Source organism: Eptatretus burgeri, chromosome 4 (genome assembly GCF_056783735.1).
Source record: "Eptatretus burgeri isolate ZD-2024b chromosome 4, Ebu_testis_v1, whole genome shotgun sequence".
Lineage (NCBI taxonomy): Eukaryota > Metazoa > Chordata > Myxini > Myxiniformes > Myxinidae > Eptatretus > Eptatretus burgeri.
In genome coordinates this window covers 141,218,898-141,230,322 of record NC_140964.1, presented here as the reverse complement: position 1 = coordinate 141,230,322, position 11,425 = coordinate 141,218,898, and the positions used below count along the sequence as shown (strand labels likewise).

Below are 11,425 nucleotides of genomic sequence, written 5' to 3'. Positions count from 1 at the left end.
CCTCGGTCTCTCTCTCTCTCCCTCGGTCTCTCTCTCTCTCTCCCTCGGTCTCTCTCTCTCTCCCTCTCGGTCTCTCTCTCTCTCCCTCTCGGTCTCTCTCTCTCTCTCTCCCTCGGTCTCTCTCTCTCTCCCTCGGTCTCTCTCTCTCTCCCTCGGTCTCTCTCTCTCTCCCTCGGTCTCTCTCTCTCTCCCTCGGTCTCTCTCTCTCTCCCTCGGTCTCTCTCTCTCTCTCCCTCGGTCTCTCTCTCTCTCTCCCTCGGTCTCTCTCTCTCTCCCTCGGTCTCTCTCTCTCTCTCTCTCCCTCGCTCCCTCTCTCTCTCTCTCGGTCTCTCTCTCTCTCCCTCGGTCTCTCTCTCTCTCCCTCGGTCTCTCTCTCTCTCCCTCGGTCTCTCTCTCTCTCCCTCGGTCTCTCTCTCTCTCCCTCGGTCTCTCTCTCTCTCCCTCGGTCTCTCTCTCTCTCCCTCGGTCTCTCTCTCTCTCTCTCCCTCGGCCTCTCTCTCTCTCCCTCAGTCTCTCTCTCTCTCCCTCGGTCTCTCTCTCTCTCCCTCGGTCTCTCTCTCTCTCCCTCGGTCTCTCTCTCTCTCCCTCGGTCTCTCTCTCTCTCCCTCGGTCTCTCCCTCTCCCTCTCGGTCTCTCCCTCTCCCTCTCGGTCTCTCCCTCTCCCTCTCGGTCTCTCCCTCTCCCTCTCGGTCTCTCCCTCTCCCTCTCGGTCCCTCCCTCTCCCTCTCGGTCTCTCCCTCTCCCTCTCGGTCTCTCCCTCTCCCTCTCGGTCTCTCCCTCTCCCTCTCGGTCTCTCCCTCTCCCTCTCGGTCTCTCCCTCTCCCTCTCGGTCTCTCCCCTCCCTCTCGGTCTCTCCCTCCCTCTCGGTCTCTCCCCCTCCCTCTCGGTCTCTCCCTCTCCCTCTCGGTCTCTCCCTCCCCCTCGGTCTCTCTCCCTCTCGGTCTCTCTCCCTCTCGGTCTCTCTCCCTCTCGGTCTCTCTCCCTCTCGGTCTCTCTCCCTCTCGGTCTCTCTCCCTCTCGGTCTCTCTCCCTCTCCCTCTCGGTCTCTCTCCCTCTCCCTCTCGGTCTCTCTCCCTCTCCCTCTCGGTCTCTCTCCCTCTCCCTCTCGGTCTCTCTCCCTCTCCCTCTCGGTCTCTCTCCCTCTCCCTCTCGGTCTCTCTCCCTCTCCCTCTCGGTCTCTCTCCCTCTCCCTCTCGGTCTCTCTCCCTCTCCCTCTCGGTCTCTCTCCCTCTCCCTCTCGGTCTCTCTCCCTCTCCCTCTCGGTCTCTCTCCCTCTCCCTCTCGGTCTCTCTCCCTCTCCCTCTCGGTCTCTCTCCCTCTCCCTCTCGGTCTCTCTCCCTCTCCCTCTCGGTCTCTCTCCCTCTCCCTCTCGGTCTCTCTCCCTCTCCCTCTCGGTCTCTCTCCCTCTCCCTCTCGGTCCCTCTCCCTCTCCCTCTCGGTCTCTCTCCCTCTCCCTCTCGGTCTCTCTCCCTCTCCCTCTCGGTCTCTCTCCCTCTCCCTCTCGGTCTCTCTCCCTCTCCCTCTCGGTCTCTCTCCCTCTCCCTCTCGGTCTCTCTCCCTCTCGGTCTCTCTCCCTCTCCCTCTCGGTCTCTCTCCCTCTCCCTCTCGGTCTCTCTCCCTCTCCCTCTCGGTCTCTCTCCCTCTCCCTCTCGGTCTCTCTCCCTCTCCCTCTCGGTCTCTCTCCCTCTCGGTCTCTCTCCCTCTCGGTCTCTCTCCCTCTCGGTCTCTCTCCCTCTCGGTCTCTCTCCCTCTCGGTCTCTCTCCCTCTCGGTCTCTCTCCCTCTCGGTCTCTCTCCCTCTCGGTCTCTCTCCCTCTCGGTCTCTCTCCCTCTCGGTCTCTCTCCCTCTCGGTCTCTCTCCCTCTCGGTCTCTCTCCCTCTCGGTCTCTCTCCCTCTCCCTCTCGGTCTCTCTCTCTCCCCCTCGGTCTCTCTCCCTCTCCCTCTCGGTCTCTCTCCCCCTCTCCCTCTCGGTCTCTCTCTCTCCCTCTCCCTCTCAGTCTCTCTCTCTCTCTCCCTCTCCCTCTCGGTCTCTCTCTCACTCTCTCCCTCTCGGTCTCTCTCTCACTCTCTCCCTCTCCCTCTCGGTCTCTCGCCATCTCCCTCTATCTCTGTCCCTCTCGGTCTCTATCACTCGCTCTCTCTCTCTCTCTCAGTCTCTCTCACTCGCTCTCTCTCTCGGTCTCTCTCTCTCTCTCTCTGCCCAAGTTATTGTAATCCCATCAGAGTGGTATGTGGAAATGAGAATAAACTCACCGTTATAACTTCACACATCGATCAATATTGACGTCACATGAGGAAGGGAAGGGGCACACATCCATTCAAGTGAGAACACAGAATAATTACCATAAAACTTAAAGTGCACATGAATTGTACTCCTCAAACCAAGTGAAGTAAAAATGGAATTTCCAACACTAATCACATGTCAACAAATACATTTTCTTTATATGTTTAAGTGATGACAAATAATGAGATTAAAGAGTGGGCTTTCCAAATCTGCAGATAACACAAAGCTTGGAGGTAGCATCGATATCACATTCGGCGAATAGAGTCCCAGAAATTTTCACACGAGTCCATTTGGCTGATCATGTCTGAATTGTATCAGTAAATTAATTGAATCCATTACTATAGTATATGGTGGGGGTGGGGGCAGGCATGGGGACATTAGGAATAACATATAAGAATATATCTGTACCTGGGGATAATTAATTAGGTAAGAGCTGATTGGAGTTCTCTTCAATACAGGACTTTCAAAATGTCGTACGAAAACGAGGCTTTTCACGTGTGTGGTGTGTGTGTGTGTGTGTGTGTGTGTGTGTGTGTGTGTGTGTGTGTGTGTGTGTGTGTGTGTGTGTGTGTGTGTGTGTGTGTGTGTGTGTGTGTGTGTGTGTGTGTGTGTGTGTGTGTGTGTGTGTGTGTGCGCGCGCGCGCGCGCGCGCGCGCGCGCGCGCGCGCGCGCTCTCTCTCTCATCGACTCGGTTCTGCTTGATGAGCACTTTTAACCTGCCATTACTATTGCGTAATCTGTAACCAGCACATAATATGTGATTCAAATAGTCTTTCAAACATAATTTTCAGCTTTTGGACGAAAGGGTTGCAATTTCAAAATGGTTACCCATACTTGTTCTGTTCCTGGATGCAAATCGGACTCACGGAAATATATAAATATCCATGGATGAGGGATGTTGAGGTCCTACCATTTGCTGTTAATACACACGAGGGGCTACCTACCATGTATACATAAAACACGCGCACGCACGCGCGCGCACGCACGCACGCACGCACGCACGCACGCACGCACGCACGCACGCACACCTACCTCCTTTTACCAATAGATGGAAATATATCTCGTACAGTTTCTCTTGTGGTCGCGGAACCAAACTAACAATATCTTTATGAAAGTCCTCACAGCTCCCCCTGCCTGCAAACATGCAATATCATCATTTCAAACTTTCCCTGTGCATACAAAACCCCTGATATGATCTTCCCATCGGTGTTCAGAAGCACCCAAACCAGGTACAGCGTCTCCCTCAGGAAAGTCTGCCTGGTACATTTTGCTTCCACATGAATAAGAGGTTAGAGTAAAATCAGCTCATAAATTGCTAAATCTAAAAATAATGAAGTCCCAACTCGGTCCAAAATTCGGAAACGGAAAGATTTCTTGTTGAAAGTTGCGCAATCGCACAGCAGTGAGCAGAGCATTTCTTCATGCGTGCATGAATTAACGCGCAAGCTTGGCAAAAACTTGTTACTTTTCAATGTGTACTTACCACTCTAACATTTCCCACTCAACCATGATGTTTTTCTCTTTTTTTCAGACCAGAAATTTCTGCATATTTTGGGGGTAATGGCCTCCAGAACAAGATCGAAAAAGGCCATTTGGCTGATTGGATCCCCTAATCCAAAACTTCCTGGCCAGAAGCTTCCTTCTAAGGCCGAAGTTCTCCGCTTTTTGATGTTCCTTCATGTGGAAATGAATGAGACCCTAACTGCAAGTGTGAATCAAACATCACTAGAGCTAATGAACATCTGGTCCACAGAGGGGATTCCTACTAAGCACCTTCCTGATGTAGTCCATGTGCGAAAATTACACACAACGTGGCAGGGTTTAAACAAAAGCATCAATCGGAAGACTGCTACCAACATAGAGAAACAAGACAATTTCAAGGCCGACCTGGATGAGCTGTTTGACATAGCTCACGCTGATGCTTTGAATCTTATTAAAAAAATCGATGAGGACAAGGAGTTTCTTGCTTCTCAGCATGAAAAGGGGCGTCCAGGAAAGATCAGGAGTCTTGACTACAAGACTGCCAGGACTTCAGAGAAAATTATGAAACGTAAGAATGAAGAGAAAAAGAGGAAACAGAAGGCACTTTTGGAGATGGCCGCAACTTCTGAAACAGCCAACCTCCAGTCTTCCTCCTCCTCCAGCTCTACTGAATCTAGTTCAAGTCGACAACCATCTTCTTCCATCCATCCAACCACCTGTGATTCCCAGCCTCTGAAGAGAAAACGTGGGACAACTTTATTAACATCTGAAGTAACTGAGGCCCTGGATAGAACTCTCCTTAGCGATCGTTCTGCAAGTCGGGTTCTAATTCCATTTGCCAAGCAATTGGGACAAGACATCAATAAACTTTCTCTCAGTCCAAATGACATTCGTGCCGCTTGTGTTAAGCACAGGAAGCAACATGCTGAAGAGATAAAGCAGAGCTTTAAGGTTGACACACCCCTGGTAGTCCACTGGGATTCCAAGCTGATGCCAGACCTAACTGGAAGAGACAAAGTTGACAGGCTGCCAATTCTGGTCACTGGGAATGGTGTGTCAAAAATCCTGGCAATTCCGATGCTGAAAGACTCCAAGGCGGAAGAAACAGCCGCGGTCATCTTTTCAACAGTTAAGGAGTGGAACCTGATTGGATGTGTCAAAGGGATGTGTTTTGACACGACAGCTGTTAATACTGGAATCCGGGGTGGGGTCTGTGTTCGTATTGAAAACATCCTTGATCATCAACTACTTTATTTTGCGTGTCGGCACCATGTCTTAGAACTTGTTTTGGAAGCAGTTTACTCTTCTTCGGTCGATGAAGCATCCCGAGGGCCAGACATCACCTTATTCCAAACCTTCCGGGACTGCTGGCCTAATTTTAATTTCACGCAGTACTTGACTGCTGCTGATGATGCAAGCACAGCCACCGATATCCATCCATGGGCCAATTCTGTCATTCAGCATGCCCAAGAGCTTCTGAAGAAGAAGCATCCCCGAGACGATTACAAAGAACTTCTCCAACTGACGATCATTTTCCTTGGAGGCGGCTTCTGGACATCAAGTTCCAACATTCAGGGCACCTGGCACCGTTCACCGAGCGCGTTGGATGGCTCGTGCAATTTACTGCTTCAAGATCTGGATGTTTCAAGGGCAGTTCTCGGATTTTCTCACTAAATGAGTGTCATCAGCCCGCAGTACATGTCACACAGAACGCCTATTTAGCGGGATCAAGCAGGTCTATCTTTTTGTTGCTAAGCACTATATCAGGGCCTGGTTCGATGCTCGAAATGCTGCTTCCGCGCCAAAGAATGACCTCCAGCTCCTTCAAGCCCTCCATTCCTTGAATCATGCTGCATACAAAACAATGAGCCGCCATCTGTGGAAGCTGAGCGAAGTTAACGTCGGCCTTGCACTCTTTGATGACAACTTAGATTAGTCAGAAAAGATCGCCATGGTAATAAACATAAAGGACGTGGAGGGTTCAGAGGATCCATCTCGACGAGTCTGGCTTCCCAATACAGAGGGAAAGAAGCTGTCTGACCTCTGCTCCTCCCAAACTAAAAATCTCTTTACGCTCCTCGAGCTGCCAGAAGACTTTCTCGAGGAAAAGGATCCATCAAACTGGAAGAGCTTTGAATCCTACGTCAAAGCAAAGCAGAGCAGAGGGTTGACTCTTTGAACGTCGTGAATGATGCGGCCGAAAGAGGCGTCGCCCTCATCCAAGATTTCACGAAAGCTGGTCGAACAAGAGATGAGGCTCAAGTGCAGTACCTTGTTCAAGTGATGGAGGATGACCGACAGAAATACCCAAAGGCCTCAAAGGAAACTTTGATTTTATAAAGGCATATTATTTACTTATCAGGAGAATTTTTTTTAATTGTTTTCATCAAAAGAGATTTTCATTTTAATTTAGCCATGTTGCACTAATGGAGAAGGATGTCAAGTGCCTGCGCAAGTCCTAAATATTATTTAATCTTAATAAAACTTGGAAGATTTTAGTTTTTCATGTAACCTCACCATTTGGAAGGTTCTGCAAACTTCTATCGCAAATTTGAATTTTTACCATAGTAGCTAAAAGCGCCCTAATATATACACATATACACACACACACACACACACACACACACACACACACACACACACACACACACACACACACACACACACACACACACACACACACACACACACACACACACACACACACACACACACACACACACACACACACACACACACACACACAGTCGGGCTCAAAAGTTTGCATACACTTGAGCAGAATACAGTTGACTTCCATTTTTACCTCTTTTCTCTACAATAATCATTATTCTTTCCATTCCGAGAGCAATTTCAACCATTCTCCCTTGTTCCTATTAAAGGTTTCTGCAACTTATGTACTTTGGATGATTCTGTTCACAGTTTAATTCATGACGTGACAAAAATAGCGGGTCAAAAGTTTACATACAGCATACACTAATATTGTCTAATACTTTGTTGCATAGCCTTTAACCTTTAGAACTTCAGTCAGTCTTGCAGGATAATCATCAATCAGCTTCTTACAATTCTCTGAAGGTATTTTTACCCATTCTTCTCGACAGTGTTGGTAGAGTTCAGTCAAATTGGTGGGTTTCCTCTTTTGCACTCTCTTTTTCAATTCCGTCCACAAATTCTCTGTTGTATTTCAGTCCGGGCTTTGGGCTGGCCGTTCCTAAACATCAACCTTGTTCTGCTGAAGCCATCCAGCAACCAACTTGGAAGTATGCTTTGGGTCGTTGTCATGTTGGAAGGTCCAGCGACGTCCAAGGTTCAGCTTTCAAGCGGACTGCTTCAGGTTCCCTTGGATAATTTCCAAGTAGTCTTCCTTCTTCATGGTGCCATCGATCTTATACAGTGCTCCTGGACCACGAGCAGCAAAACCACCACCATGCTGCCACCACCATGCTTCACCGTGAGTATTATGTTCTTCGGTTTGAAGGCCTCTCCCTTCTCTCGCCAGAAGTACAGTTGGTCATTGTGGCCGAAAAGTTCCATCTTGGTTTCATCAGACCAAAGGACACTCCGCCAGAAGCCTCTATCTTTATCCATGTGCTTTCTTGCATATTTCAGCCTGGCTTCGCAGTGGCGTTTTTGAAAGAGGGCTTCCTTCGTGCTCTGCAGTCTCTTAGCCCGTTTCGGTGCAGGACCCTCTGGACGGTGGACAGTGACACCTTCGTCCCTGAAGCCTCCAATTCTTGGCACAGGTGTTTCTTGGTGGTCTTGGGGTTGAAGCGCACCTTTCTGACAAATGCCCTCTCATCGGTTGGTGTCAACTTGGACTTCCGGCCTGATCTTGGAAGGATCTTGGTTGTCCCTCGGTCCCTATACTTCCGCACAATCGTCTGAACAGATGACCGTGGCACTTCTAGTTGCCTAGATATGGCCCCGAGAGAAGTCCCTGACTTGTGCAACTGGATAATGCTCTTCCTCAGGTCTTGAGAGTATTCTTTTGCCTTCCCCATGCTGAATCAAGTGGAAATAGGACCTGAATAGGAAAGCTAGGCCCTTTATACAGCCACGGGAGAACGAGCTGACCTATTACATAACAATTATAGGGTGTCACAAAAAATAAACAACTTTTAAAATGCTTCGTTTGACCCGAAAAAAGCAGTAATTTTGTCACTAATGCTTCATTTCTTGTTGCAGAGACCCTGAAGTTTATTTTGATACCAAGCAAGCGACAGAAAAATTCCAAGACTGACCGTACAACAATGGACAAAAATTGTTGAACTTTGGCACCAGACGACAAGTGTCATACAGGTGCAACGTCTTCACTCGAGACATTTTGGTATCCACTTGCGCCATGCACCAAACTTTCGGACAATAAAGTGCACCATCGCAAAGTTTACCAATGTGGGAACCATCTGTGACCTTCACAAAGGTGACAGTGGTCGGAAAAGGACAGGTCGTAGTGAAGAAAATGTGGAAACGGTGAGACAGGCGATCGTTCAGAGTCCAAAAAAATTGATTCGACGACTTTCTGCCGAGACAAACATTCATAAGAGCACCATTCAGAGGATCCTTCGCCAAGACATTCATGCCTTTCCAAACAAAATTCAAACAGAAACGGTGCTTACTGATCAACAGAAACGCAAACGACTAGACTTTGCAAACTGGTTCTCAGGAAAGTTGGAGGAAGATGCAGACTTCCTCAAAAAATTCACATGACGAACAAAAACTCTTGATCAGCTGAAGGAAAAAATACACCGAGAAATCCAGAACATTCCTCAGGAAACGTTTCCCAAAATGATGGAGAACATGACAACGCGTTTGCAGGCAGTGATCGGACAATGTGAAGCCTATGTCGAACATGTGGTCTAAAAGAAAACGACGATTCTATACCAAAATTTAAATTTTGATGGCAATTTTGACATTGGTACAATAAACTTCAACCTTTCAGCTTTCTATCCAGCCATATATCTTTTTAAAAAATATATGTTATGACCATCCTCTTTGCAGATGAAAAGTTGTATATTCTTTTGGGACACCCTGTATAATCAGCAGAGAGTGGGGGACACAATACAAGTGATAGAAGGCCATTTCAGAACATTCTAGGCCTTTCGAAAGCCAATCATGCAGCAAGTCACCTTGGTGTATGTAAACTTTTGACCTGCTATTTTTGTCACATCATGAATTAAACAATGAATAAAATCATCCAAAGTACAAAAGTTGCAGAAACCTTTGATAGAAACAAGGGAGAATGGTTGAAATTGCTCTAGGAATGGAAAGAATAATGATTATTGCAGAGAAAAGAGGTATAAATGGAGGTCAACTGTATTCTGCTCAAGTGTATGCAAACTTTTGGGCCCGACTGGATATTGTGTATATATATATATATATATATATATATATATATATATATATATATATATATATATATATATATATATATATATATATATATATATATATATATATATATATATATATATATATATATATATATATATATATATATATATATATATATTGTTACGGTTGTGGAACTTCACAGATCACCATTCAGCTTCCCCGAAGATCAGTTATGTCGATAAGTGTGTGTCCAGGTTAAATTTCCCCACCGATGTATAACGAGATTTATTCGTGTGCCGGGCTGTGAATCTTGAGGTTGTGTTATTCTTCTCTATCTTTATTTTAACAACACCAATCTCCACAAACAAACAAACTTCTCCTCACCATCATCTCCACAAACAACAACATCTCAACAAACAAACGAACTTCTCCTCACCAGCATCTCCACAACACCGCCATCTTTTCACCAACATCAACATCCCAACAAACATCTCTACAAACAAACATGATGGCATCCTCGACAGCGGCAAAGTGATCTCAAACACGGCCGCGTTGTGAAAGCGATCTCAACCACGGCCACGTTTGATGGCAGAATCGGATCAGAACGGTGAAAGGGGCGCAGCCAGCCGGGAGTGAAGGTTCAAAGGTGAAAGGAAGGAGGGCGCTGATTTTGGGTGTTAAGCCCAGAGCTACCCCTCCCCTTGGGGCTATAAAAAGGCACGTTTCAACGCCGAGAGCATTGTCGAGTTGGTGAGTCCAGTTGAGTGTTGGAGTCCGGAGAGTGGAGTTTGGAGCCTGGAGTCCATTTGAGCGGTTGAAGAGATGCCGAGTCGTCGACAAGGAACGAAAGAGTTGGAGAAGAGCGCTGGGAGAGAGCGCTCACGTTCGCGCTGCGCTGGTGTGGTGGAGTCGGGAAGAGAGCTTGGAGAGCTGGGAGGTTGGAGTGCGGGCAGAGACATCGAGGGTCACCCAGCGAGTCACCAAGAGGGTGGCAGGTAGCCCGCTCGGTCTTTCGGAGCCCCTTCGGTCATCCCGGCTCCGAGCAATTATAAAGGCTTACAAGCCCGGTTCTTCCTTTCTTTCTTGGGGTTTGCATGAAAGTCTGTGGCGCCTTGTCTACCAAGTAGAACTGACTAAGTGCATGTGCATAATAAATAGACATCGGCTGAAGGTTTTTACTCGTGTCTTGTCCCCGATCCCCATTCATTGCATTGATTACGTGTGCAAATAAATGTTCCCCATTTTTGAATGTCGACCTGCTCGTTGCGTCCCTTCATCCATTGACTGCCATAATTGTGTTCGGAATAATTAGCTGGCTGATAAGCCGATAAAACGTACATCTGGTACGATGGGGCTTGGCGATATAAAACCGCTCGGCAATCGCAAATGGAACGAGCTGCTAAAAGCGGCTCGTTTTCGTGCAGGCTCCGTTGAGGTATAAACTCCCGGCATTTCTGTCTGCGCGAATAATTAGGTACATCGACAATTCGGCGATCGACCCTGTAGTGCGTGGACAGAAGAGTTGGCTGGTTTATGGTGTGGTTAAAAACACCCGTAGCTGGGTTTCGGCGTTGATCCGAAAGCTGCAATTATATTGCTCGTTCGGTGGGCACGCGCAGCCGCAATTGAGCTAAAGGCGGTCGCCTGCATGCCGGACGGGCGAAAATCCACAACAATATATATTGAGATTATATATATATATATATATATATATATATATATATATATATATATATATATATATATATATAAATGTATATGTATATATGTATGTATGTATATGTATATGTATATATGTATATATGTATATATGTATATATGTATATATGTATATATGTATGTATGTATGTATGTATGTATGTATATATGTATATATGTATATATGTATATATGTATATATGTATGTATGTATGTATGTATGTATGTATATATGTATATATGTATATATGTATATGTATGTATGTATGTATGTATGTCTGTATATGTATATGTATATGTATATGTATATGTATATGTATATGTATATGTATATGTATATGTATATGTATATGTATATGTATATGTATATGTATATGTATATGTATATGTATATGTATATGTATATGTATATGTATATGTATATGTATATGTATATGTATATGTATATGTATATGTATATGTATATGTATATGTATATGTATATGTATATGTATATGTATATGTATATGTATATGTATATGTATATGTATATATATATATATATATATATATATATATATATATATATATATATATATATATATATATATATATATATATATATATATATATATATATATATATATATATATA

At 45.8% G+C, this 11,425-nt stretch overlaps 1 protein-coding gene across 1 annotated transcript in view; it reads right to left on the bottom strand.

Annotated features, from left to right (window-relative positions):
- PITPNB (phosphatidylinositol transfer protein beta) overlaps positions 1–11,425 on the bottom strand; it is an 84,510-nt gene that overhangs the window by 33,780 nt on the left and 39,305 nt on the right. Inside the window, exon 5 of the mRNA XM_085880186.1 lies at positions 2,254–2,261. Within this exon, the coding sequence (XP_085736312.1) occupies positions 2,254–2,261 (8 nt within the window). The remainder of the gene's footprint in view (positions 1–2,253; positions 2,262–11,425) is intronic.